The 27807-nt window shown below is 51.4% G+C and overlaps 6 protein-coding genes across 6 annotated transcripts; 3 read left to right on the top strand and 3 right to left on the bottom strand. All coding sequences in view use genetic code 12, as the record gives it.

Moving 5' to 3' along the window:
* Positions 1 to 86: 86 nt before the first annotated feature.
* Positions 87 to 1310, top strand: LODBEIA_P48180 (uncharacterized protein; the record flags this gene model as incomplete). The annotated part of the gene is made up of 1 exon (XM_066975081.1): positions 87 to 1310. One exon carries the CDS (start codon positions 87 to 89, stop codon positions 1308 to 1310), a length of 1224 nt encoding a protein of 407 aa, XP_066831756.1.
* LODBEIA_P48170 (uncharacterized protein) lies at positions 1303 to 9090 on the bottom strand (the record flags this gene model as incomplete). Its single annotated transcript, XM_066975080.1, has 1 exon — positions 1303 to 9090. The coding sequence occupies one exon, from the start codon at positions 9088 to 9090 to the stop codon at positions 1303 to 1305; it is 7788 nt and encodes a 2595-aa protein (XP_066831755.1).
* A 373-nt stretch (positions 9091 to 9463) lies between these two features.
* LODBEIA_P48160 (uncharacterized protein) lies at positions 9464 to 12022 on the bottom strand (the record flags this gene model as incomplete). Its single annotated transcript, XM_066975079.1, has 1 exon — positions 9464 to 12022. One exon carries the CDS (start codon positions 12020 to 12022, stop codon positions 9464 to 9466), a length of 2559 nt encoding a protein of 852 aa, XP_066831754.1.
* A 281-nt stretch (positions 12023 to 12303) lies between these two features.
* On the bottom strand, positions 12304 to 13758 carry LODBEIA_P48150 (uncharacterized protein; the record flags this gene model as incomplete). The annotated part of the gene is made up of 1 exon (XM_066975078.1): positions 12304 to 13758. One exon carries the CDS (start codon positions 13756 to 13758, stop codon positions 12304 to 12306), a length of 1455 nt encoding a protein of 484 aa, XP_066831753.1.
* A 2184-nt stretch (positions 13759 to 15942) lies between these two features.
* On the top strand, positions 15943 to 16932 carry LODBEIA_P48140 (uncharacterized protein; the record flags this gene model as incomplete). Its single annotated transcript, XM_066975077.1, has 1 exon — positions 15943 to 16932. One exon carries the CDS (start codon positions 15943 to 15945, stop codon positions 16930 to 16932), a length of 990 nt encoding a protein of 329 aa, XP_066831752.1.
* A 4105-nt stretch (positions 16933 to 21037) lies between these two features.
* LODBEIA_P48130 (uncharacterized protein) lies at positions 21038 to 22654 on the top strand (the record flags this gene model as incomplete). The annotated part of the gene is made up of 1 exon (XM_066975076.1): positions 21038 to 22654. The coding sequence occupies one exon, from the start codon at positions 21038 to 21040 to the stop codon at positions 22652 to 22654; it is 1617 nt and encodes a 538-aa protein (XP_066831751.1).
* Positions 22655 to 27807: the final 5153 nt, after the last annotated feature.

The following is a 27807-nucleotide window of genomic DNA, read 5'->3' as shown; positions in this document are numbered from 1 at the left end:
ATACTTTCTTCTCACAGAGGCGATCAAAACGGTCTGCCGGTGCGCCATCCACACCGCAGAAAGGATATAACCACAACACCACACTCATGGCCCGTGACCGATTTCCATTACTCAGTCCACAAGAAATAGCAACCTGTTTGCAGGAGTGCGACTTTGCCATCAGCGAGGCGCAGGTGAGCCGTCCCACACGGGCGGCCATCGAGCCGGTCATCGCCGAGTGCGTCCACTTGTTCATGGGGATTGACGAGCGCAGCCTCGACGTGGAAAAGACCTTGCTCCTCTACAAGCTTGCGGAGAGGTTCTTCAAAAACATAGGAGTCAGTGACCTTCTCGTCGGGGATATCACCCGGCCGCAGCCACGCCGCACGCAGCGGTTGCTCAGCGCGTTGGTCAACTATATCCGGTTCCGGGAGCAGCTCTCGCAGGAGTTTGAAAACAAGGCCCACGAGGCGGAGGCCGTCGTGGAGGCAGTAGAAGCAGGAGATGCCCGTGCTAGAGAGCTCATGGAACAGATCCAGTCTTTCCCCCAAACCAGTTTTGACCATGTACGTGTTTACAACCGGCGGCTCGAGGGCCGGCTCCGCGCGATGAAGCAGGAGCAGCTCGGACTCACCCGCGAGCACGAGGCGTACCGGGGGAGGAAGCGGGAGCTCGCCGCGAAGGCGGAGGACGTGGAGTTTCTCCTCGGGGAGGTCCAGGAGCAGGTGGAGGAGGTAAAAGCGGTGTTGTCGTTGGACGTCTCGGTGGTGGAGAGGGTGGTGGACGACTTGCGCGGGGAGGCGACAGCACAGGCCCAAGCTGCTGCAACATTGGAGTTGCGGTTTTCACGGTTGGGGCGGACCGTCGACGCGGTGCAGGTTACTAAGGTTAAAGTGAGGGAGCTTGTCAAGCTAGCCGAGGAGGTAGCGAGGGCAAAAGAACTTCAAGAGCAAAGCCACCAGGCGCTTGTCCGGGCTGAGGACGAGCTCGGCCGGGTGAGGCGGGAGGAGACAGACGTTGCAGAGATGTACAGTGTGGCCAGGAAGCAGTTGGACCGCACACGGAGGAAGGCGGAGGACACGCAGGCGCAGTTGGAGCAGCAGGTGAAACAATTAGCCGAGGGGTTAAAGTCAGCTCAGGCGGAGCTTGACTCTAGTATCGCCAGGCAGGCTGACATGCGGGAGCAGAGCGAGGCCACGGTGGAGCGCATCGCGGGGAGAGTCAGGGAGACAAACACGATAGAGGAGGAGTTTGTTAGGGAGGCGCGCGCGGTGGAGGCTAGGATGGGGGAGCTAGGCTTGGTGCTAAGACGGTACATGGACGCTATATGAAGGGGCGGGGCCGCGCGGCGCCGGCCAGGAGCGGGCGGGGTGTCGGGGGTGTTGCCAGGACGTAGCTCGTGGAGAGTGTATACTTGTTTGTTTCAGTTGGAACAGTTTCAGTATCATCAGTAGTTTCATCAGTTTCACTAGATTTGGCTTCAAAAGTTTCACAAGTGTTTGTTGGAACAACTTCTCTAGTCTTTGTTTCATCTGTCTCTTCATTCTTAGTTTCATCTGTTTCATAAGTTGTAACAGTTTCACAAGTCTCTGTTTCATCTGTCTCTTCAGTCTCTGTTTCATCTGTTTCACCACTCTTTGTTTCATAAGTTTGATAAGTTTCAGTAGTTTCATCAGTTTTTGCTTCAAAAGTTTCAGAAGTTTTTGTTTCATAAGTTGAAACAGTTTCATAAGATTTGGTACCAAAACCTTCATAAGTCTTTGTTGGAACAACTTCTCCCACTTTGGTTTCACTAGATTCTGTTTCAGCAGTTTCAGTAGTTTCTGTTTCAGAAGTTTCAGAAGTTTGATAAGTTTCACAAGTCTTTGTTTCACTCTTTGTTTCAGTTTCAGTAGTTTCTGTTTCATCAGTTTGATGAGTTTCATAAGTTTCACTCTTTGTTTCAGTTTCATAACTTTTTGCTTCAAAAGCTTCATAACTTTCTGTTTCAGTCTTTGTTTCAGTTTCAGAAGTTGTAACAGTTTCATTAGATTTTGCTTCAAAAGCTTCATAACTTTCTGTTTCAGCTTCTGTTTCACTTGGAGAAGCTGAAGCTTCTCCACTCTCTGTCTCACTCTCAGTTTCAGTCTTGGTTTCATCTGTTTCAGCTTCAGTAGTCTCTTCAGTCTTTGCTTCACCAGCTTCAGTAGACTCCTCACTAGCTTCGGCAAACTCTGTCTCCTCGGTCTTGGTTTCACTAGCTTCGGTTTCAGTTTCACTACCTTCAGTTGGAGAAGCTTCAGCTTCTCCACTCCCTGTTTCAGTTTCCTTAGCTTCAGTTTCCTTAGCTTCAGTTTCCTTAGCTTCAGTTTCCTTAGCTTCAGTTTCCTTAGCTTCACCACTCTCAGCTTCAGTCTTGGTTTCAGTTTCAACAGCTCCACCACTCTCCGTTTCACTCTCTTTTTCCATAGCTTCAGCTTCCACAGTTGTCTCCACACCCTCAGTTTCAGAAGCTTCAGTTTCAGTTTCAGTTTCAATAGTCTCAGTTCCAGAAGGTTCAGTTTCACTACCTTCAACACTCTCTGTGTCTACAACTTCTGTCTCCACAGCTTCTGTTTCAGTCTCTGTCTCTGTCTCACTCTCTGTCTCTTCAGCTTCAGCTTCACTCTCTGTTCCACTCTCTGTCTCCACACTCTCAGTTTCGGGTTGAGAAGCTTCAGTTTCACTAGCTTCAGTAGACTCTTCACTCTCTGTCGCTGTCTCCTTAGCTTCTTCACTCTCTGTCGCTGTCTCCACAGCTGTTGTCACAGCTGTGTCGACCCTGTCGACAGGGTCGACGGGCTCCACCCACGGCTCCACTTCCACACACCCTCCCCCCGGTGTCTCCACATGCACCACGTAGCCCTCCTCCGCGGGGCAGAGAAAGAACTGCCCCTCGGGCTCGTCCCGCCGCTGGAGCTGCTGCAAGCTGAGCGTGTTGTCGAGCAACGCCCACCCGGGGGAGGCGCTTGCCTCATCCCCTAACAACATGATGCCGCCGGGGCCGACCGCGACGTACAGGTTGTTGGTGGTGAGGTAGGTGGAGGTTATGGTGAAGCGGCCGGGGACGCCGGTGCCCGCGGTGACGTGGGTGGCGTTCAGGGAAAATTGGATGAGGGTGGAGTTGAGCTGGGCGTGGATGAGGAAGGCCGAAGTCTCGTCAGAGACTGAGGTTTCAACAGCTTGAGGTTCATCAGTCTCGGAAACCGAAGTCTCGCCAGAGACTGAGGTTTCACTAACTTGAGGTTCAGCTTCATCAGTAGACTTAGCTTCATCAGTCTCGCCAGAGACTGAGGTTTCAACAGCTTGAGGTTCATCAGTCTCGGAAACCGAAGTCTCGCCAGAGACTGAGGTTTCACTAACTTGAGGTTCAGCTTCATCAGTAGACTTAGCTTCATCAGTCTCGCCAGAGACTGAGGTTTCACTAGCTTGAGTTTCAGCAGCTTGAGTTTGAGTGGCTTGAGTTTCACCAACTTGAGTTTCACCAACTTGAGTTTCACCAACTTGAGTTTCACCAACTTGAGTTTCACCTTCTTCAGTTTCGCCAGAGACTGAGGTTTCAACAACTAGGGTAGCTTGAGTTTCAACAACTAGGGTAGCTTGAGTTTCAACAGTAGCTTGAGTTTCATCAATAGAAGAAGCCTCAGTAGACTCGGGTTCATCAGTAGGAGAAGTTTGAGAAGACTCAGTTTCTTCAGTCTCAGGTGCAGTGGCTTCACTAGCTTGAGTCTCGGCTTCATTAGTTTCAACAGTGGCTCCGGTTTCAACAGCTTGAGTTACCTCAGTCTCGCCAGAGACTGAGGTTTCGGTGGTCTCAGGAGACTCAGCTTCACTGGCTTGGGTTACCTCAGTCTCGCCAGAGACTGAGGTTTCGGTGGTTTCACTAGCTTCAGCTTCACTGGCTTGGGTTACCTCAGTCTCGTCAGAGACTGAGGTTTCGGTGGTTTCACTAACTTGAGTTTCAAGAGTAGTTTCAGAAGCTCCAGCTTGAGTCTCAGTTTCATCACTTTCACTAGCTTGAGGTTCACCAGCTTGGGTTTCAGTTGACTCAGTAGCTTGAGTTTCACCAGCTTGGGTTTCAGTAGTTTCAGTTTCACCAACTTGGGTTTCACCAGCTTGGGTTTGAGAAGTCTCGCTAGCTTCACTGGCTTCAGTTCCAGTTTCAGCAGCTTGAGATTCAGGTTCACTAGCTTGCGTTTCAGTAGCTTCAGTTTCATCAGTTACACTAGCTTCGGTGGAATCAGTTTCAGTAGCTTGCGTTTCAGTAGCTTCAGTTTCATCAGTTACACTAGCTTCGGCGGAATCAGTTTCAGTAGTTTGAGTTTCAGTTTCGTCATCAGTAGACTCATCGGTGGGTCCAGCTTGAGTTTCAGTAGCTTCAGTAGACTCAGTAGTTTGAGTAGCCTGAGTTTCAACAGCTTGAGTTTCAGCTTCACTAGATTCAGTTTCACTAGTTTCGTAAGCTCCGGTTTCAGTTTCAGTTTCAACAGCTCCAGCTTCATCAGTTTCACTAGCTTGAGCTTCATCAATGGAAGAAGTTTCATCAGCTTGAGTTTCAGCAGCTAGGGGTTCAGTTTCATCAGCTTGAGTTTCAGTAGCTTGGGTCTCAGTTTCTTCAGTTTCACTAGACTCTGTCTCAGTGGCCTGAGTTTCAGTGGCCTGAGTTTCAGTGGACTCATCGGTAGACTCTTCAGTAACTTGAGTTTCTTCAGTAGCTCCAGCTTGAGTGGCTTGAGTTTCAACAGCTTGAGTTTCAACAGCTTGAGTTTCATCAGAGCTTGAAACCTCAGTCTCTGACGAGACTTCGGTTTCGGTAGCTTGAGTCTCAGTCGACTCTTCAGTGGATCCAGGTTCACTGACTTGGGTTTCACTGGCTTCAGCTTCATCAGTTTCAGTAGACCCGGTAGTCTCAGTGGGTTCATCAGTTTGAGAAGACTCAGTTTCTCCAGTCTCGGTAGCTTGAGTTTCAATTTCAGTAGCCTCAGCTTCACTAACTTGAGTTTCAGTAGCTTCACTAGCTTCAGTAGCTTCACTAGCTTCAGTAGATTCGATGGATTCAGGGTCTCTAACTTGAGTTTCAACAGCAGCTCCAGTCTCACTAGCTTCACGAACTTGAGTTTCAAGAGTAGCTTGGGATTCAGTTTCCACAGCCTGAGTTTCAGTTTCCACAGCTTGAGTTTCACTAGCCTCACCAGCTTGAGTTTCGGTTTCTTCAAGTCCAACAGCTCCGGCTTCAGTGGTCTCGGCTTGGGCTTCAGTAGCTTGGGTTTCATCAATAGCTCCAGCCTCACTAGCTTGAGTGGCTCCTGTTTCAGTAGCTCCAGCTTCGTCAGTTGGAGGAGTCTCGGTAGATTCAGGTTCAGTGGGTTCAGCTTCGTCAGTAGTTTGAGTTTGACTAACTCGAGTTTCCACAGCAGCTCCAGCTAGAGTTTCAGTTTCATCAATAGAAGTCTCACTAGACTCAGTTTGAGAAGTCTCAGTGGATCCAGGTTCTATAGTTTGAGTTTCATCAGTAGCTTCAGCTTCACCGGCTTGAGTTTCAGCCTCACTAGTTTCAGGTTCTTCAGTCTCACTTTCTTCAGTCTCACTAGCTTGACTGGCTTGAGTTTCAGCTTCATCAGTTTCTGACGAAACCGATGTTTCAGTAGTTTGAGTTTCACTAACTCGAGTTTCATCTATAGGAGAAGTCTCGGCAGGCTCACTTTCAGCGAGTTCAGTAGCTCCAATTTCAGTGGGTTCGGTCGCACTAGACCCAGCCTGAGAAGTCTCGGCAGCTTCAGTTTCAGTTTCAGCTTCTTCAGTTTCAACAGCTTGAGCTTGAGAAGTTTCAGTGGGTTCAGTTTCGGTAGTTTCATCAGTAGACTCAGTAGCTCCAGCTTGAGTTTCAACAGCAGCTCCAGCTCCACTAGCTTCAGTCTCAATAGATTCAGTCTCTATAGACTCAGCTTCATCAGTTTGAGAAGTCTCGGTGGATTGAGGTTCACTATGTTCACTAGCTTGAGTTTCGGTCTCAGTAGTTTCACTAACTTCAGTAGTTTCGCTAACTTCAGTAGTTTCGCTAACTTCAGTAGTTTCAGTTTGAGAAGTCTCCATAGACTCAGCTTCGGCAGCTGGACCTTGAGTTTCAATTGACTCAGTTTCAATTGACTCAGTTTCAGTAGACTCGGCTTGAGTCTCAGTTTCATCAGTTTCAGCAGCTTGAGTTTCAGTTGACTCAATTTGAGAAGTCTCGGTAACTTGAGTTTCTTCAGCAGACGCTTCAGTGACTTGAGTTTCTTCAGTAGCTCCAGCTCCAGCTTGAGTCTCAGTAGCTCCAGTAGACTCAGTCTCAGTAAACTCAGTAGCTTGAGTTTCAAGAGTAGCTTGTGTTTCAGTACCTTGAGTTTCAGCTTGAGCAGACTCAGTGGATTCAGACTCAGTAGATTCAGCTTCAGTCGACTCAGTTTGGGAAGTTTGAGAAGTCTCAGGTTCAGCTTCAGTAGCTTCAGCTTCAGTAACTTTAGTTTCACTGGCTTCAGTTTGAGTAGCTTCAGTTTCGTAAGGAAGTGATGTTTCAGGAGCCTCAGTTGCAGTGGACTCGGCTTCAGTTGCACTAGCCACAGCTTCATCTGTAGTTTCAGTTTCAGTAGCTTCATCGGTGGGTTCACTAGCTCCGGCTTCAGTGGATTCAGCTTCAGTAGATTCAGTTGGGGAAGTCTCGGTTGAGTCCGTGGGTCCAGTTTCAGTTTCAGTTTCAGTAGCCTTAACGTCAGTTGGTACAGCTTCAGCTTCACTAGCCTTAGCTTCATCTGTAATTTCAGTAGCTACAGCTTCACCAATAGTTTCAGTAGCTTCAGCTTGAGAAGTCTCACTAGACTCAGTCTCCCCGCTTGTTTCAGTGGGTTCAGTTTCCTCAGCACCAGCTTCAGTTTCAGTTTGTTCAGTTTCAGTTTCCTCAGCTCCAGTTTGAGAAGCCTCACTAGCTTGAGTGGCTGGAGTCTCACTAGACTCAGTTTGGGAAGTCTCACTGGACCCAGGTTGGGAAGTTTCAGTGGATTCCGGTTCACTGGCTTGAGTCTCAGTTTCAGCAGCTTCAGTCTCAGCTTCATCAGTTTGGGAAGTCTCAGTAACTCCAGCTTGAGTAGCCGGAGTTTCACTGGCTTCAGGTTCACTGGTTTGAGTTTCATCAATAAAAGAAGTCTCACTAGCTTCAGGTTCAGTGGACTCTTCAGTGGACTCTTCAGTGGGTTCCGCTTCATCAGTTTGGGAAGTCTCAGGAGGAGTCTCCCCGCTCGGTCTTGTTTCAGTAGCTCCAGTTTCAGTTTCCCTAGCACCAGCTTCAGCAGTTTCAGTTTCACTTTCACCAGTCAATACAGGTCCCACTACCCCAGTGTCTGCTGTGGCATCAGCAGTCTCTGCACTCTCCCCGTACAGCTCCACCCCAGTCACCGTGCTTTCACCACTCTCCAGTAGAGAGTTTGAGCTCCCCAGTAGCTCAACTGTCTCCTTACTCTCACTTGGCAAAGGTTCACTGGATGCAGTCTCATACTCCAGGATTGCACCCCAGCTCGTCATTGTGATGTCTCCACCATTGGTCGATTCGCCATCCCCAATCTCCGAAGCTCCTTCCAGTGAGCTAGATTGTGTCTCCAGCGCGGTTGTCAAATCGGTGAGCCCTTCTGTCATCTCTGCGCCTTGCGTCTCAGTTGCTTCCGAGGCCTTGGTTTGTGTCTCCAGCTCAGTTGTGACCGCTCCAGTCTCGCTTTCACTTTCTATCTCCGTGGCCGTGCTTTGACTCCACGAACCTTCACTCGTGTACGCTGACTCGGCTGTTGTCAGTGCATCAGTGGTGGTTCCACTCACCATACTCTGACTAGTTAAAGCTTCTCCTGTTTCTCTTGTACCGTCCGACGTTGTTTCCAAACCGAGCTCTGTAGTCTCATAGTCTTCACCAGTACGTGGCCCCGCAGTCGGGGGTGTTGTTTCAACTTGCTCGCCAGACACTGGAGAGGCCGTTGTCACTTCAGTGGTGGTTTCAGTCTCCACATCAGTTGCTTCCGCGCCTTCGCTTGTCCCGGTGGACTCCGCTTGTGAGGAGGCTTCTGTGTCTTCCGTTGTGGTGTTATCGACGGGCAGACTCTCTGAGACAGTTGGTATCGAGCTCTCGCTATACTCTGGCGAGGATGTCACAGGTGTCACAGGTGTCACCTCAGTGGTCTCAGCTCCTGTCGAGCTCTCGCTGCTAGACTCTGGCGAGGATATCACAGGTGTCACGTTTGTCACCTCTGTGGTCTCTCCCCGCGAGCTCTCCAGTACACCGGTGGGCTCTGTTGCCACTGTGTCTTCAACGCTGGTCGATTGAGGCAGAGCCAGAGCAGTTCCCTCTGGGCTTTCTGACAGCCCCGGGTCCAGCGTTGGTACCACTGTATCCTCAACGGTGGTTGATTGTATAGGCAGAGCCAGAGTCTCTGTTGGAACCACTGTGTCTTCAACGCTGGTCAGACCCTGAGTCTCTGACCCTGCGCTTGCTGGCTCCATAGTGTACTCCTCATACTCCTCCTCCGCCTCTGGCTCCTCCTCCACTGGCTCCTCCTCCTCCTCCTCCTCGCTTCTGAATATGTTATCCCGGATCAACTGGATCGGGACACACCCCGGCGTGTCCTCGGCGTGGCTGAATATTTCGTAAGGGTCGCTCGCGCCGCAGGCAAAGAGCTGGTCTGTGTAGTGGAGCTCGCTCTCGCCCGAGGGCCCCCACGCGAGCGACCAGTGATGGTCCGCCGCTGCTAGGCCATCTGCCATATCAAGCATGAGCAACTGAAACGAGTCCTCCGTGTGCGCGACCATGGCGGTTTCGGCGCCGTCGACAACCAAATTGAACTGCGCGTCGAGCTTGAATTCCAACGCCCAGCTCCCGTCATCGTCGATAAGCGTTGCCGCCAGCCCCAACAGCGAGACCTCGAGATACAACTTTGCGCCGTTGACCACGGCGTAGATTTTGGCTATCTGGTCGAGCGCGAAACTCGACAGTAGGAGAAAGAACACAAACCACATTGTGGAGTAACGATTACCCACCGCGCGTTGTTCGGCAGCGGATCCCGTTTTATAACCGGGCATGCACGTTGATGCACGCGTGGAACCAGCCATGTCCGCCTCCGCCAAGAAGATGATACCGATCACCCCACCTCGCTTGGATCTCGGGCGAGATCCAAACGGGTTAAGCGAGCGGAGATAAGGTGGGTCTCTAGCCGAACACAACGTCGGTCAAACCCGGGAGTGGCCTTGACAGAGATAAAAAATATCTAATCACACGGCTGGATCAGTGGTGGAAACGGAGGACTGCGGGGCTGTCAAGGTGCCAATGTTACGGGGCATAGTAGGGTGCGATTAAGCTGGGCTTAGTCACCGCTGAGTCCAGGAGCTGGCACTTGGTTGCTTTGTCTAGCTTTGATTAACAGCCTGTCACTAACTATACTCACTATTCAACCCCTCACTTGAGCACACTGACATAGTTCCTCCTCTTGCCTCGCTTCACCCCCGTGGCCACCGGCGTGGTGGCCTTCCGTGGTGGCGGCGGCGCCTTCTCCTCCTTCACCTGCTCCTCCACCGGCTTCCTCTTGTCCAACCACCGCTTGTGCGTTTCGTCGTAGTAGAAGTGGTTCACCGACGAGCCCAACTTGGCCTGGATCGGCCTCTTCTCGCTCTTGAACAACTTCCACTCCTTCTTCTCCTCCGGGGGGACGTACTCCTTGACGGTGTCGTCGTGGACCTCGTACTGCCGCCACATGGCCAGCTGGGGCGAGTCGCTCAACCGGGACGAGTACGGCGCGCAGATGCTGTTGGCCCTGGTGGTCGCCGGGGAGGGGATGTCCCCGCCGATAAACTTGTCCAACCGGGTCCACACCTTGTCGAGCCAGCTGTTGCCGGTTTTGAAACGTTCTCTTAGTTTGGTGAGCTCCTGGTGGTGGTACTTGCCTGCCGCGAGCACGTCGATATACTTTTGAGCTGCTTGGCTGAGCCCATAATCGGCGAGCGTCATCGCGTGGTGGAGCAACAATGGTGATACCAAGGGGTTTGGCTTGCCCCTGTTGTACACCTGCGTGAGCATGCTGGTGCCGACGTGGGCGAAGCTGCCGCCAAGGGGGGCGCCGCTGAGCACGCCGCACGCGATTCCAGGCGCGCCGCCGAGTTGGCTCGAGTAGTTTCTGAGGAACTCGGTGTCGCCCGCTTGGTGGGCCACGGCGGCGAGCGGGAGCCAGTCGGGGGAGAACACGGGGTGTCCCGATGCTAGGAGTAGCACTGCCTGCGGGAGCGGGTCCGGGCTGAGGTAGTCAATGTACTGCCTGGCGACGTCTTTGAAGTTGCCCATGTAGTGGGCTAAAAGCAAGGCGAGGGCCCAGTCATGGCCGCTGGCCTGCGCAATGGCCAATTGCGCGTCGCCGAGGTCCACCGTGGAGCCCTCGCATCCCCCACTGGTGTATGGTATGGTGGCCGTTAGCTTTGTCTTCTCCAAGTGGTGCCTCAACGCGGTGACAAGGATGGAGGGAGGGTTGAGCTCCAACCAGGCGAGGAGCTCACTGGTGGGTGTCTTTGGCGTGATTGGGCCGGGGAACAGCCGATACAAGTGGTAGTCGGAGGCGATGGACGAGACGGGTTCAATCTGAACAGCTCTTCGAGCGAGGACATAGCGCCCCTCGGTGGTCCATCGAAACAGGCAGAACGAGGGTCTATCACCCAGTGTGGGCTCCCTTTGGGGGGCAAGAGGTTTGGGGCGGTACTTGATGGTTGGCGGTGGTATGGAAAGCGTGGGCTCAATAGGCTCAAGCTTGGTCAAAACGGGCTCAAGCTTGGTCACAACGGGCGCGGTTTGACTTCTCGGGGCCTTGCCAGGGTGGTACCTGGACACTGGCTGGACCGGGAGTGGTGGTGTAGCAGGCTCGAACGCACCGGCGGCCGGCGCATACTGGCTTCTGGGAGGCTGATACCTGGAGGGCTTTGCAACAATGGGCTCGTCAACCTCTGACTCAACTTGGCCCAGTGGCTGATATCTGGAGGGCCTTGGCTCATCAACCTCTGACTCAACTTGGCCCAGTGGCTGCACTGGGCGGTACCGTGATGGAGCCTCGCGGGGTAGACTCGGTGGGGGTGGGAGGTCACCTCCTACAGGAGCGTTGCTTGGTGCATACCCTGGGGATTCATCCTCGCTCGCGTGGTCTACCTCAAACTGGGTCTTGCTTCTCACCGACTTTGGGCTGAGCTCGTCCAAGGGCATGAACTGGTTCAACTTCTCCGGCAACAGCTCGTACGAGTGCGCGGGCCTGTACTTGAGTGCGCGGGGCAGCAACAGCGCGACCGAGCTGGGCGGGGGGCGCTCCAGGGGTCCCGGCAGCAACAGCCTGATGGAAGGAACACTTGGGTCCACCTGCGGGTGGAACTTGGGAGGTGCCGGAAAACTGCTTGGCTCGACTTGCGCCTCAAACTTCCCCGGAGGATTGCTTGGTTCAACCTGCGGCTCAAGCTTGCTTGGCCTGGGGCCTGTCTCAAAAGGGGGCACCACTGCAGCCCTTGCGCCGTTGGTCTCAGGCTGCACTGGGGTTGACACTGGCGCGCCGTTGGTCTCTGGCACCAGTGCAGCCTTTGGGGGCGGCGCCTTGTCTGGCTGTGGGGTTGCCCTTGGCGGCGCCTTGTCTGGGAGGTAACTCCGTCTTCTGTCCAGCACCGGGCTCGTTGGCTGGTACTTGGCCGACTTGGTGGACGTCTGGGGGAGCTGCGGCTGGTAAGGGTTGGGTCTGGGCTCAGATGAACTAGGTCTCCGATGGGGTGACTTCGCGGGGCCCCCGGCATTAGCCAAGAGCGGTTGAACATCTCGAGCCTTGCTGGCTCTGGCCACTGGCCTCTGGGGGAGCTTCACCGGGGCGGCGCGGCGCGGGGGGCGCCGCTTCTCGAGACTCTCGGGGAAGTCAAAGAGGTTCAGCTTGGGCTCCGGCTCCGGCTCCAAGAACTCGTCGTCGAGCAACCCGTCAAGCTCAAAGGTGGTGGACTCGGACATTGATGAAGAGAAGAGGAAGTGGAGTGGACAGCGAGGTGTGGACAAAATGAACTTACACGGTAGCGTAATCCTACAGCAAACACCGACCAACTTGTGCAGCGCGAGAAACATTGGACACAGCCTATACAATCGACCTATACAATCAACTTGTACTGCTACTGCAACCTACCACGAAACACCGAACACCAACCACCTACCAACCACCTACCAACCACCTACCAACCACCTATCAACTTGTGCAGCCCGCACCGCAGCACACCTGCCGGCGTGCTGCTACGCTGCTAAGTTTCTACACTCTTCGCCCGCTTCTTGTCCCCCCCCGCCTCCCTCCTCTTCCGCTTCCTCGGCCGCACCTCCCCCTGCGGGTACACCGCCGCCAGCAACTGCGCCAACTTAACCGTCCTGATCGACACAAAGTGCTCCCCCGGCTTATACTCCGGCCAGCCCTTGCACACGGAAAAGAAGTCGGCACACCCTGAAGAAATGTCAAGCACCTTCTCCGACAACACGAGGCCGATATAGTAGAGACTGACACAGTACTCTCCAGCCTCCAAGGAATCTCCTGTGGTGGTCCCACACTCTTGCAACGCCTCCGCCGTTGCAACTCTCTGCTCAAACGATCTTGGAAACGGCCGCGCGAGCTGCACCCCCGGCACCACCTCGAGCTTCCCCACGAGAAACCTGATCTTCGACTCGCACCAGCCGTGGAAGTGGAGCTCCTCCCCTTTGGAAGCCACTGCAATACAAAGGTAGAACCGGAACCGGTGGAAGAAGTCGTGCCGGGCGAGCAACTCTGGCAAACCAAGGGACCTCCCCCGCTCCAACTCCTCAAGGATCACCGCCATGGTGGATTTGGTGATGTTATGCGTCGCGCACATCAGGGGGTACGCGGGGGTGATCACCGGCATCCTGTGAAGTCGATCCCCAGGGTAGAGCAACGGGTTCCACACTCGTAACGGCCCGGAGAGGATCGGCTTGAGGAGCACCGGCTGCGGCCAGGCCCACTGGGAAAAGATCTGGAAGAACTTGGACACGATGGTGGCGGCGACGGCGTTGGGGTAGAGCTGGCACACTCTCGCCACGAGCATGGCCCAGGCGACGCCGCCGGGGTAGCCGTAGACGTTGCCGTAGATGCCTCTTTCCATGGCCCATATTTTTATAAGTCTGAGGGCGTACTTGAAGGACTGGGGCTTGGGGACGAGCTGGAGGATCTCGTCGGTGACGCGGGTGCCGTTGAGAGCGCGCATGTCCAGGGCGTCGGCGGTCTTGAGGACCTCGTCGGACAACACGAGGGAGGAGGTGATCTTGGGGACGCTGAGCCGGGCGAAGAGGAGGTCGATGGAGACGTTTTTCTTCATCTTGATGACGGGGACAAAGGCGTCCACCACGGGGACTATCTCGGAAAACAGGTTGTCCTTTAGAATTTTTGGGAACTCGGTGAAGAAGTGGTCCCTGGTGATGTTCTTTGGGAACACGAGCAAGGCGTCGATGTCGGAGTCGGGGGAGTAGACGCCGAGGCGGTAGGAGCCGAAGGTGAACAACTTGGAGCCGTGGGGGGAGAACCGGTTGGCCAAAGCTTGGAGCTCGGTGAGAACGGCGGCTCGTTTCTTTGTGGCTGTTTCAGTCTCAAACGAGGATCGCAGTTTGAGTTCTTTGATGAGGAGGTCATTGGCTTGGACGTCCTCGGGGGTAGGGGGGTCCAACAGTATGGGCGGGGTCACGCCGAGGGAAGCCATTGGTGTGTGGTTGGTAAGACTTTGCGCTGTTTTTCTGCGAACTTTTGAAGATTTGAAACTCGCTGAAAACACTTCAAATGCCTTTCTATTGTATAGTTTGAGGCTCCGCGAGTAAGCCAATAGTCTTAGAATTCAGTAAGCTTGAGAATTGAATGAGTTAGCGCAGTTTTGAAGTTGAGGGTTCAGACCACTGCCAGGGGTATAGAGCTGGCTCTCAGCAGTAGCCTCATAGTCTCAAAAGTAGCTCAAGTTGGGAATTGAAGGAGATAGAGAGGTTCAAAGTTAAGACTTAACATACTTAACACTAACACTTTAGTTAACACTAAGACTTCACTCCGTTTTTCTGCGAAAACTTAGTGAACTTTTGAAAACCGCTGAAAACACTTCAAATCCATCTTGAATGTACTCTCCAGACCCCCACGAGTCGTCCCATAGCCTTGAAATTGAGATATCTTGAAAACTGAAGGAGCTGGAGATGTCATAGTTGCGGTGTATGGACCGTTTCACCCCCGGGGTTTGACTTCCAAAATGCCAACCTTGATGAAACTGAAAAGTGCTCCATTCGGGGTCCCGCCTACACCAAAATGCTTGTAAAGAGGTGGCAAGCAACATTAGTGAGACACCTAACAGCGGTTCGCGAGATTGAAGGAGTTAGCGCAGCCTCGAAGCTGAGTGTTCAACTGCATCTCTAGTGTGTAGAGCTGGCTCTTGGCAGTAGCCCTGTGGTCTCAAAAGTAGATAAGCTTGAAAATTGAACTAGTTAGGGAGGTCCCAAGTTAGCACTAAGACTTCACTCCATTTTTCTGCCAATTTTTGAAGATTTGAAAATCGCTGAAAACGGTGAAACTACATCTCTAATGGATAGTTTGAGGCTCCACGAGTCGCCCTGTAGCCTCAGAATTGAAAAAGGGTGGAGACTGAGTGAGTTGGAGAAGCCTCAATTAAGTGTCGCGTGACCTTAAGACCAACTACTGTGACAATACTTAAGATTCCAAACTTTCTCAAAACGATTCAGATAAAATCCTAGCGTATAGAGGAGACCTAGATGAGTCTCCCAGTGGTGTCAGATTTCAAAACGGTTGAGAACTGAGGGAGTTCGTTCAGTGTTCAAGTTGGTGATTCAAGTACACTACCAATGTACTCTCCAGACTCTCAGGAGTAACGTAGTGGTCGCAGTTTTCAAAAAGAAGCAGATCTGAGGGAAGTAGCGCAGTTTCCAAGATGGTGATTCAATTCCACTCTTGTTGTATAAAGCCGACTCCCAGCAGTAACCCTATACCCTCAGAATTGAAAAAGAGTGAGATTTGAGTGAGTTAGGGAGGTCCCAAGTTGGCAATGTTGGCGGGGTATGAACTGTTTCACCCTAGACTACTGACTTTCAAAATGGTGACTTTCATGAAACTGAAAACAGCTCCATTTTCACTCCCGCTTATACCAATCGACTCGTAGAGACTCCCCGAGCAACATTAGTATGGGGCACAACTTCTGAACTTGAGCCTGTGAAAAGTTGGAGGGTGTCCAAATTTCTGACCATGTCTAGAGCAACCGACCTCGCTGATAACAACTCAACCACGGTCCTATCTTATAGAGCAGGCCTCCCTGAGTCTTCCCGTGGCCTCAGAATTGACGTAGCTTAAAAATTGAACGAGTTAGAGAGGCTTCATGAAAACCGCTCAAAACGGATCAAATACATCTTGAATGTACTCTCCAGGCCTCCACGAGTCGTCCCATGGTCTCAGAAGTAACGTAGCTTGAAAACTGAGAGAGTTACAGAGGTCCCAAGTTGGCCAATGTTGGCGGGTCAGTGACTGTTTCACCCTAGACTACTGACTTGCAAAATCACAACTTTCATGAAACTGAAATCAGCTCCATTTCGGCTTTTGCCTATACCAATCGACTCGTAGAAACGCGGCGAGCAACATTAGTATGGGCCCCAACTTGTGAAATCCAACCTGTCAGAAGTTGGAGGTAGCCCAAGTTTGTGACCATGTCTGGTGACTTCAAACTTGCTCTCAACAGCTCAACCACAGTCCTATCTTATAGAGCAGCCTCTCCGCAGTCCTCCCGCGGTCTCAAAAGTAAGTTATCTTGAAAATTGAGCAAGCTAGGGAGGGTCAAAGTTGGGGCTCATTTTTTTCCCGTTGCGGAAAAAAACAGCAATCTTAACTCACTCTTCTCCTCACCATGTCCGACAACCGCAGCATACTCGTGAACCTCGTGTCCCAGCTCAAGGTGGGCATGGACTTGTCCAAGGTGACGCTCCCCACGTTCATCCTCGAGCCGAAGAGCATGTTGGAGCGCATCGCCAACCCGTTCCAGCTCCACCAATTACTTGAAGAGGCCGCCCGCGAGCCCACGGCGGAGGCCCGGTTCCTCGCCTTGGTCAAGTGGTACCTCGCGTCGTGGCACATCGCCCCCAAGGGGGTCAAGAAACCGCTCAACCCGGTGTTGGGCGAGTACTTCCGCTGCCGCTGGGGGGGGGCCTCCTACCTCGCGGAGCAGATCCTGCACCACCCGCCAAAACTGGCATACACTTACATCGATGAAGAGAATGACATTAGGGTCAGCGGGGTGGTGTGTCCCCAGAGTAGGTTCTTGGGCAACTCGTCGGCCGCTATTATGAAGGGGGAGTCGCGGATAGAGATCCGGGGGGAGGTGTACACCGCGACGCAGCCGAATGTTTATGCGCGGGGGATCCTCTTTGGGAAGATGCGGGTGGAATTGGGCGACGGGGTAAGTTTGGCAGGGAACGGGTATGAGTTGGTTTTGGAGTTCAAGACGAAGGGGTTTATTAGTGGGGAGTATGATGTTGTGGTGGGGGTTGTTAAGTTTGGGGGAAAAGAGATTTATAAAGTTTCTGGGAAGTGGCTGGACAGGGTGCTGGTGACGAGGTTGGCCACGGGGGAGACGTCTGAGTTGTTCAGGGTGGCGGGGGTGACCCCGGAGGAAGGTAGGGTTCCCGAAGATCAGGGGGCGATGGAGTCACGGAGGCTCTGGGGGAGCACGATTGAGGCGTTGGTGAGGGACGACCAGGAGGCCGCGACGAGGGAGAAGTCGAGGGTGGAGGAGCGGCAGAGGGAGGTGGCAAAAAGGAGGAGTGAGAGGGGCGAGGTGTTTGTGCCACACTTCTTTGACCTCGAGGGGGTGGCTCGAGGTGGAGTTAGTTACGATTAGATAGTTTAGAATTGAGTTGACTTTGACCCGCCGTAACTTCTCCAATATCGATGTTCATCACTTTTTGCTATCATGGGCTTCTTGTTCAGCTTTCTAGCTGTCGATTGGTAATAAGAACGTAAAAAACGGTTGAATATTGACAGAGTTAGAGAGCCTCAAAGGTGGACACTAAGAAAAGCACCCCCCGACTTGACAAAAATTTTTTTTCAAGTACCCCCCATCACTTGGAGCTTCGATAACTCCACCAATATTGATCCTCTTCAGTAGCTGCTTATACGAAATTAAAGAGCAAATCAAGGGCTTTCCAACGGTATTTGAATCGTCTAAAGAGGTTGAAGATTGGGAGAGTTACCCCGGCATAAAAGATTGGGGTTGGGCTAACATAGTCAATATCGCTGACCACCGCCAACTCTTATCACTGTCTTTTTATTCAGCTTTCTAGCTTTACGTCGGTACCGAGAACTTGAGCAGAGCTTGAATATTGAGCGAGTTACAGAAGCTCAAAGTTGAACATTAAGAAAAGCACCCCTCCGACTTAACAAATTGTTTTTTGAAGTAGCCCACTTGAGATCTCAATAGCTCACCCAGTAAGAGACCTTTTCAAACGCTGTTTTTACCATTCTGTAGAGCAAACAAAGGGCTTTCTACTAGTATTTTGATCTTGTAAAGAGCTTTAAAACTGAAAAAGTTACATTGACATCAATCTTGCACCTTCAGCAACAGAGTCAATATCGCTTCTCACCACCAACCGGCATTACCATCCTCTTATTCAGCTCTCTAGCTATTGATTGGTACCGAGAACGTAAAAACAGGTTAAAAACTGAGCGAGGTAGGGAAGCTCAAAAAACTACTAAGAAAAAAGACAGTAGAAAGACTTAATAAAATTTTTTTAAAGTAGTTCCACTTGGAGCTTCAATAACTCCACCAATACTAAACCTCTTCAAAAGCTGCTTATACGAAATTAAAGAGCAAACCAAGGGCTGTTCAACGGTATTTTGATCGTAGAAAGAGCGTAAAAACTGAGGGAGTGAACCCACGTTAACAGTTTGCACACGCAGTAACAGAGTCAATATTGCTCTTCATCTCTTTTGGCTATTACCATCTTCTTATTCAGCTCCCTAGCTGTCGATTGGTATAGAGATCGTAAAAATAGGTTGAAAACTGAGCGAGTTAGGGAACCTCAAAGTTGGGCACTAAGAAAAGACTTAACAAATTTTCTTCAAGTAGGTAAAGGCACCCCCACTTGCAACTTCAATAACTCAACCAATACTGAACGTTTTTAAAAGCTGTTTATACCGTTTTACAGAGCAAACAAAGGGCTTTCAAAAAATATATTGATCGTACAGAGAGGTTGAGAATTGGGAGAGCTGTATTGACATAAAGTTTGCATCCGCCGTGAAACGGTCAATATTGGTTTTCATCACTTTTAGTTATTACCATCATCTTATTCAGCTCTTCAGCTGTCGATTGGTACCGAGACCTTGAGGAGAGCGTGAAAACTGAGCGAGTTAGAGAAGCTCAAAGTTGGACTCGAGACAACAACTCTCAAAGTAGGTAAAGAGCGCACACTTTAGACCTCAATAACTCCGCCAATACTTAACCTTTTCCAAAGCTGCTTATATCAAAATACTGCTCAAATGAAGGGCTATCACCTCCAACTTACAACAATTAAAAAGGTTGAGATCTGAGAGAGTTACATACTAGCACCGCAATAACACAGAGAACCCCTCTCACAACAACTGTCATCACTGTCAGATTATTCAGCGTCTTAGCTTTAGATTGGTACAGAAACTCTTAGAATCCGTCAAAATTGGCATAGAAACTTGGCAAAATTTTCAAAGTCAGTAGAAATAACTCTAATACGAGACATTTTCAAAAGCCGGTGGTGTCAAAATAAAGACCAAACAAGGGGCTATCCAGCAGTATTTAGATCGTGTAAAGAGCTTGAGAATTGGGAAAGTTACATCGACATAAACAGTTGAGCCGAAATAACATCGCGCACCGAGCTGATTTCTAAAAGCCGCTATCACTATCCTTTTCTCCAGCGTTTGAGCTGTCGACTGGTACCGAGAGCTTGAAAAACGGTTGAATATTGAGAGAGTTAGGGAAGCTCAAAAAAACACTAAGAAAAGACTTAGCAAATTTTTTTCAAGTAGGTAAAGAGCCCCCACTTTAAGCTTCAATAGCTCCACCAATACTCAACCTCAAGGAGGTCTGCTTATACCAGCATAAAGAGCAAACAAAGGGCTGTCATTCTCAAGTTGCAGCATTTGAAAAGGTTTGAAACTGCGAAAGTTACATCGGCATAAAGACTTGGGATTGGGATAACATAGTCAATATTGCTGCTCTTCAACCGCCGCTATTCGCAGCTGCTTCCCCACTATTTTAGCTATCGATTGGTATTGAGATCTTGAACAGAGCTTGAATATTGAGAGAGTTAGGTGAGGTCAAAAAATACTAAGAAAAAAGACACTAGTGACTTGAAAAAAGTTTTTATAGTAGCACCCACTTGAAACCTCGATAACTCATCCAATAAGAGACCTTTCGCAAAGCCGCTGGTATCAAAATATAGCTCCGAAGCAGGGCTTTCAAACAATCTCTTCATCGTAAGAAGACGTTAAAATCTGAAAAAGTTGCATTGACGTAAACACTTGCTCTTGCAGTAACATTGCGACCATCGCCGGTCTCAAGCAGACGCCATCTCTATCAAAGTTCTCACTATTTCAGCTCCCGATTGGTAGCGAGAACTTGGAAAACTGTTGAAAACTGAGCGAGTTAGAGAAGGCCAAAAAAACACTTAAAAAAGACAACAAATTTTCAAAGAAGTAGGTAAAGAGCCCACTTGGAACCTCGATAACTCCACCGGTACTTTACCCACCGGTAATCTGCTTATACCATTCTACAGCGCAAATAAAGGGCTTTCCAACCATATCTTGATCATATAAAGAGCTTCAAAACTGGGAGACTTACGCTGACATAAAGACTAGCACCGGCACTAAATTAGCACACATCGCTCTTCACCACGGACCGTTATTCTTACGATCTTACTCAGCTGCTCGGCTTTCGATTAATACCAAGAACTTGAAAAACGGTTGAATATTGAGCGAGTTACAGGAGGTCAAAAAATACTAAGAAAGACTTTACAAATTTTCAAGGTAAGCAGCCCCCACTTGGAACCTCCATAACTCACCCATTAAGAGACCGTTGTAAACGCCGCTGGTGCCAAAATAAAGGTCAAACGCAGGGCTATCACCTTCAATTTACACCATCTAGAAAGCGTAAACACTGAGCGAGTTAGGCTACGCGAAAGATTTAGACTCGCCAGGACATCGCGAGCATCGCCGTTCACCACTAACGGTTATCACAATCATCTTATTCAGCGTACTAGCTCCAGATTGGTACCCAGACCTTAAAAAAAGGCTAAAAACTGAGCGAGTTAGAGAAGCTCTAATTGGACACTAAAAAGACTTAATTTCATAAGGCAGTGACAAAAGAGCCCCCACTTGAGACTTCAATATCTCACCCAATACGAGACCTTTCGAACAGCCGCTGGTATCAAAATAAAGAGCAAGAGCTGGGCTTTCGAATAGTACCTTGATCGTTTAAAGAGCTTGAGAATTGAGGGAGCTGCATTGTCATAAAAACTTGCACACGCAATAACACAGTCAATATCGCTGATCACTAGCAACAGCTATCACTATCATTTTATTCAGCTGTTCGGCTGTCGATTAAAACCAAGAACTTGAGCAGAGCTTGAATATTGAGTGAGTTAGGGAAACTCAAAGTTGGACACTAAAAAAGACAACAATTTCATAAGGCAGTGGCAAAAGTACCCCCGACTTGAAACTTCAATAGCTCCGCCAATACGAGACCTTAGTAGCAGCTGCTGGTGTCATAACAAAGCTCAGAAGCAGGGCTTTTCGATAGTAGCTCGCACTTTTTCAGAACTTGAGAACTGGAAGAGCTGCATTGACATAAAGATTTTGGATTGAGCTCACACAGTCGATATCGCTGCTCACCCCACGCCAAGCCACAGTCATACTCTCCAACTTTTCCGCTATCGACTGACACCCAGACCTTTGCAAAAGGAAGAATATTAACAGAGATGTCGCTCGAGGAGATCACCCAGCCCGGGCTCCCCATCCACCGCTGCCTCCAGCTCCTCGGCGAGCACGACAACATCGCCGTGCAGCACCGCCTCGTGCAGCGCCTCCAGGAGTACCCCGCCGCGGAGCTCGAGTTCTACATCCCGCAGCTCGTCGACCTCGTCACGCGCGGCTCGCGCGCGCTCGAGACGTTCCTCCTCGCGCACGCCGTGGCGCACCCGCACTTCAGCGTGGTCACCTTCTGGCGGTGCCAGGCGATCCTCCCCAACATCGCGCCCGCGCTCCTCCCCGCGCTCCGCGCGTTCCTCACGCGCCTCCAGCACGTCCTCTTCACCGACAACGAGGCGAAGGAGACGCGGTACACGCTCCTGGCGGTGGCGGTGGCCGCGTACACCACTTGCGTCGCCCTACCAGGGGCCACCATAGCGCCCATCCTCGCGCAGGAGTTGGGCTCGACCCTCGCCGGCGCCGACACCGGCTACACGCGGCGCGAGACCACGTTCATCATGCAGCTCCAGAACATCTCCCACCGGCTCGTGCAGTTGCCGAAGGAGGCGCGGCTGGCGGCGCTCCAGGCCGAGCTCGCGCTCCTCAACCAGCAGCTCCCCGGCGCGGGCGTGGACATCCCGCAGCTCGTCGACCACAAGATCGTGCGCCTTCCCGAGGCGGTGGTGTTGAGCCTGGCCGAGCGCGCGCCGTTTCTCTTGTTCCTCGAGTACCTCCGCGGCGACCCCGAGCTCGCGGACGAGGCCGACTTGGGCGAGCCCTTCCGCGCGCCGCCGCGCCCCGAGAGCACCGCGCAGGCCGCGCAGACGGTGGTGGCCGCGGCCATGATCGGGCAGCTCACGGACCCCGCGATCCGGGAGCGGCTCGTGGCGTCGCTCCGGGCGGAGGCCGCGGAGGAGACGTACGCGGAGCGGCGCGCGCGCATCCGCGCGCAGAGCCCGTGGGGGCGGTACCCCGGGTGGAGCTTGGCGTGCGTGATCGTCAAGACCGCGGCGGAGATAGTGGAGGAGGCGCGCGCGGCGCAGCTTGTGAGCATGATTGCGAGGGTGTACACGCGCGGGTGGGTGAAGGAGATGCGGGTGGTGCCGATCAGCGCGACGACGGCGCTCGTGGAGGTGATTGCCGCGCTGAGCATCCACGCGGTGAAGCGCGCGACGAGCCTCAAGGCGTACGTGCGCAACGTGGAGAACTTTGCGGTGTCGTTGGCGAGCTACTCGATCTTGTGCTACGTGATGCAGGTGAAGGACCGGCACAATGGGAATATTATGGTGGACGGGGAGGGGCATGTGGTGCATATTGATTTTGGGTTTGTGCTCGGGCGCGCGCCGGGGCCGTTCGAGGCGGCGCCGTTTAAGTTGACGGGGGAGTACGTGGAGATTTTGGGGGAGAAGTACGGGTTGTTTGTGGAGACGTGTAAGGTTTGTTTTAGGGATTTGCGGAGGGGGTGGGAAAGGTTGGCGCCGTTTATGGATGTGCGGAGGTTGCACTTGGAGTTGGATGAGGGGGAGGCGGAGGTGTTTGTGGAGCGGTTGATTGCGCAGAGCCGGGAGAGCTTGTCGACGAGGATATATGATAGGTATCAGTTGGTGACGCAGGGGATACTCCCGTAACCGACCCCGACTCCGATCCCGACCGGAGGGAGGGATTGGAGGAGGGAGCTCTAGTATAGCCCAATTCCGACCGGAGGGAGGGATTGGAAGTCAGTGACCAAACTCTGTCAAAACGGTCTGAATACATCACTACTGTATAGAGGGGACCTCCACGAGTCTTCCCATAGTCTCAGAATTTACTGAGCTTGAAAATTGAGGGAGTTAGTGAGGTGCGAAGTTGGCCATAGTTAAGTCACCATAGTTAGTGAAGTTTTCAAACTCGCTCAAAACGGCTCAAATAACTTCCTAGTGTATAGTCCAGACTTCCACGAGTCCAACCATAGTCTCAAAAGTAGCTCAAGTGAAGTACTGAAGAAGTTAGAGAGGGTTGAAGTTGCCCATAGTTAACACTAGTTAGTGGCCATAGTTAGTACATAGTTAACTGTGGCTCTATGATATTTTTGAAACTCGCCCAAAATGGTTCAAATAACTTCCTAAGGGGTAGTTCCAACTCCCACGAGTCTTCCCGTAGTCTTAGAATTGAGTCAAGTTGAGAACTGAAGAAGCTAGAGAGGTGTCAAGTTGCCATAGTTAAGTCACCATAGTTAGTGCCATAGTTAGTGAACTTTTCAAACTCGCTCAAAACGGCCCAGTTACATCTCTAGTGTATAGAGGGGACTCTCAGTAGTCGCCCCATAGTCTCAGAATTAACAGAGGTTGAAAATTGACGAAGTTAGAGAGGTGCCAAGTCACCATAGTTAAGTCACCATAGTTAACAGTAGTTAAGAGTCCATAGTTAGTGAACTTTTGAATATCGCTCAAAACGGTTCAAATAACTTCCTGAGGGGTAGTAGGGACTCCCACGAGTCTTCCCGTAGTCTCAGAATTAGATAAGGGTGAAAATTGAAGGAGTTAGAGAGGGTTGAAATTTCCCCATAGTTAACACCGGGGCTCTATTGAATTTTTGAAACTCGCTGAAAACACTTCAAATACACTTCTAGTGTTTAGTTTGAGGCTCTACGAGTCACCCTGTATTCTCAAAATTAGATACGCTTGAAAATTGAAGAAGTTATAGAGGTCCCAAGTAGGCCATAGTTAAGAGTCCATAGTTAGTGGCCATAGTTAGTGACTTCAAACTCGCTCAAAACACTTCAACCACCACTCTAATGTGTTGCCTGGGCTCCCACGAGTCTTCCTGTATTCTCAAAAGTTAGTGGGGGTGAGAATTGAGGAAGTTATAGAGGTTCAAAGTTGCCCCATAGTTAACACTGCGGCTCTCTTGAACTTTTCAAACTCGCTGAAAATCATTCAAACAACTTCCTGAGTGGTAGAGTGGACTCTCGTGAGTAACCCTATATTCTCAAAATTAAGTGGGGGTGAAAATTGAGTGAGTTGGAGAAGGGTGAAGTTCCCATAGTTAAGAGTCCATAGTTAGGAGTAGTTAGTGAGCTTTTGAAACTTGCCCAAAACGGTTCAAATACATTTCTAATGTATAGAGGAGGCCCCCGCGAGTCGAACCATAGTCTCAGAATTGACTCAAGTGAAGTACTGAATGAGTTCGTGCAGTTTCGACGTTGAGGGTTCAATTACCTTACTAGTGTATAGTTGAGACTCTCAGGAGTAACCCTGTGGTCTCAGAATTAGATGAACTTGAGAACTGAATGAGTTCGCGCAGTTTCGACGTTGAGCGTTCAAACACATTCCTAGTGTATAGAGCAGGCCTCCACCAGTAACCCCATAGTCTCAAAAGTAGGTCAAGTTCGAAATTGAAGAAGTTAGGGTGGGTCCAAGTTGGACCATAGTTAAGACTTCACATAGTTAACATAGTGAAGTTGGGGGTCATGACCCGACCGGAGGGAGGGTCGATAGTAGGTGAAAAATTGAAGTTGAGGGTTCAACCACATTCCTAGTGTATAGAGCAGGCCTCCACGAGTCACCCTGTAGCCTCAAAAGTGGGTCCAGGTGGATACTGGTGGAGTTAGGAAGAGGTGAAGTTGGCCATAGTTAACATAGTGAAGTTGGGGTCAACTTCGACTCTGAAAACTACTCTACCAACCTCAACTTGGACCCTGACCTCAACCTCAACTTCGACTTTGAAAACTACTTCACTGTCTCCAACTTGGACTCTGGTAACCACTTCAAGCTTCGACCTTGGACCCTGGTAACCACTTCAAGCTTCGACCTTGGACTCCAGCTTGGCCTCCAGCTTGGACTCTAACCACTGCTCCAGGCTTGGGCTCGACACTGTACTTCACTACTCCAGACTCTCCCTTGGCTCAACTTGGAGTCAGCTCACTGCTCACCACTCCACTTCAAGTTGGGCTCCACCTTGGACTCCACCTTGGACACAAGCTCCAGCTTGGACCTTAGCTTCGACTCTAACCACCACTCCACTGCCTCAGCTTGGACTCTAACCACTGCTCCAGCTTCGGCCTTGGTCTACCTTGGTTCAACTTGGACCTTAGGTTCCTGCTTCGACTCTGGGCATTGCTCCAGCTTGGACTCTGGAGACTCTACTATAAGCTCAAGCTTGGACTCCAGACACTGCTTCACTGCTCCAGTCTCTAGCTTGGACTCCAGCTTGGACTTGGACACCACTCCACTGGTTTCAGCTTCGACCTAGGTGCTAGCTTGGACTTCGACTCTCACCTCCAGCTTGGACTTCGACTCTCACCTCCAGCTTGGACTTCGACTCTCACCACCAGCTTGGACTCTCTACCTAGCTTCAGCTTGGTGACCTCACCCTCCCTTACCTTGTGCTGTAGACTTGGGCTCGGCTTGGTCCTTAGCCCTTAGCTCCAGCTTGGACTTGGGCTCTAAGAATCTTGGTTCCACCCTTGACTACCACTCCACTGCTCCAGCTTGGACTTGGACACCACTCCACTGCTCCAGCTTGGACTTGGACACCACTCCACTGGTTTCGGCTTCGACCTTGGAATTAGCTTGGACTCTGGCTACAAGCTCCAGCTTGGTCTCTAACCACTACTACTACAGGCTCTCGGTTCTCACTTTAAACTTCTCCACTGCTCCAGCTTGGGCTCTTGGCACCACCTCCAGCTTCGACCTTGGCCTCAGCGTAGACCTTGGAACTAGCTTGACTCTGCCCACTAGCTTGGACCCGGGCTCCAGCTTGGACTCTGGGAACTACTTGACTGCTCCAGCTTGGACCCGGGCTCCAGCTCCAGCCTCAGCTTGGAGTTGACTCTTGACTACTCCACTACCTCCAGCTTCACACTCTTGACACAGTCCTACTTTCTCTACTATCTTCCTTGATCCCATGACCCCTCCCTGCGGTTGGGGTTGGACTCTTGGACCCACCTCCAGTCTCTTGGTTTCAGCTTGGTCTGTTCACTGAAACTACTCCGCTCCAGCTTGGGCTCTGGACTTCTCCTCCAGCTTGACCTCTGTCCTCTACCTTGGCTCAACTTGGAGTCTAGCCACCACTCAAGCTTGGACTCTGCCCACTGCTCACTGCTCACCACTCCACTGCCTAGGCTTGTGCTCTGGACTCTGCCACAAGCTCACTTCCTCACTGCTCCAGGTTGGACCATAACCACTTCAGTATCTTGGCTTCAGCTTGGTGAACTCACCTTACCTTGACCTCTGTCCACTCCTACTAGCTCACTGGAACTGCTTTACCTGAAGCTTGGACTTGGCTCAAGCTTGGACCCTAGGCTACAGCTTGGACTCGGACCCTAGGCCACAGCTTGGACCTGGACCCTAGGCTTCAGCTTGGACTCCACTTCCAGCTTGGACTCCACCTCCAGCTTGGACTCCAACTTCAAGCTCCACCTTGGTCACTCTCCTAGAAGCTCTGTCTTCGCTACAGCTTGGACTTGGACTCTAACCACTACTTCACTGCTCCCCGCTCACTGCTGCAGCTTGGACTTGCCCACTCTACTACTGTCTCCGGTTTGAACTCTGCTCACTCTCCTCCAGGCTCACTGCTTCTCCCTTGGTTCAGCTTGGACCCTTGGCACCAGCTTCAGTTTAGACTCAGGTCACCACTCCACTGTCTCCAGCTTTGACTCTGGGCACTAGCTTGAACTCTGGCTGCAAGCTCCAACTTGACTCCCCAACACTCCACTAGAAGCTCCAGGATTTACCTTGGACTCAGCTTGGACTCTCCAGCTTCAACTCTGGACACAGGCTTTAGCTTGGACTCTACCCTGAGACTCCAGCTCTGACTCCTAGACTCTTGACTTCAGGTTGGACTCTCAGCTACAGCTTGGACTTCGGCTCTTAGACTTGGGCTCTTAGCTACAGTTTGGACCCTAAACTCCTGTCTCCAGCTTGGTTCAACTTGGACTTGGACTCTTGGTTCCAGCTTGGACTCTTGGCTCCACCACTCTTGACTGCAGCTTGACTTCAGGTTGGGCTCTTGGCTACAGCTTGGGCTTCGACTCTTAGACTTGGGCTCTTGGCTACAGCTTGGACTCTGGGCTCTTGGTTCAACTTGGACTCTGGACACGAGCTTGGACTCTTGGTTTGAGCTTGGACTCAGCGCCAGGTTGGACTCTTCCACTAGCTTGGACTCTAGCTTGGACTCTGACTCTTGGTAAGGTTGGACTCTGGGCACCACTCCAGATTGGACCTTGGTCACCACCTCCACCTTGGTTCAGCTTGGATTCTGAACTCTGAACTCTAACCACCACTTCAAGGTTGGACCCTGTCCTCTACCTTAGGCTCCAGCTTGGACCCTGGCCACAAGCTTGGACTCCTGCCACCACCTCCAGGTTGGACTCCACTCTTGACTACACGCTCTCGGTTCAGCTTGGACTCTTGGCTTTGGCTTGGAGCTGACTCTTGACTACTACCTCCAGCTTCACTCTTGGAACTGCCCCCCCAGCTTCCCTCTTGACACTACCTCCCGCTTCACTCTTGACACTGCCCCCCAGCTCCAGCCTTAGTTTGGAGTTGACTCTTGACACTGCTCCACCAGCCTTAGTTTGAGTGGTTGACTCTTGACTACTACCTCCCCCTTCACACTCTTGACCACTCTACCACCTCCACCTACACTCTTGACACAGCTCCCCAGCTACTGCTCTAACCTCAGTTTGGAGTTGACACTGCTCTCCAGCTACTGCCTTGGTTTGGAGTTGACACTTGACTGCTCCACTAACCTTGGTTTGGAGTTGACACTCTTGACACTACTCTCCAGCTCCAGCTCTAAC

Source organism: Lodderomyces beijingensis (genome assembly GCF_963989305.1).
Source record: "Lodderomyces beijingensis strain CBS 14171 genome assembly, chromosome: 6".
Lineage (NCBI taxonomy): Eukaryota > Fungi > Ascomycota > Pichiomycetes > Serinales > Debaryomycetaceae > Lodderomyces > Lodderomyces beijingensis.
The sequence above is the reverse complement of the archived record's forward strand: the minus strand, read 5'-3'. Positions and strand labels throughout refer to the sequence as shown.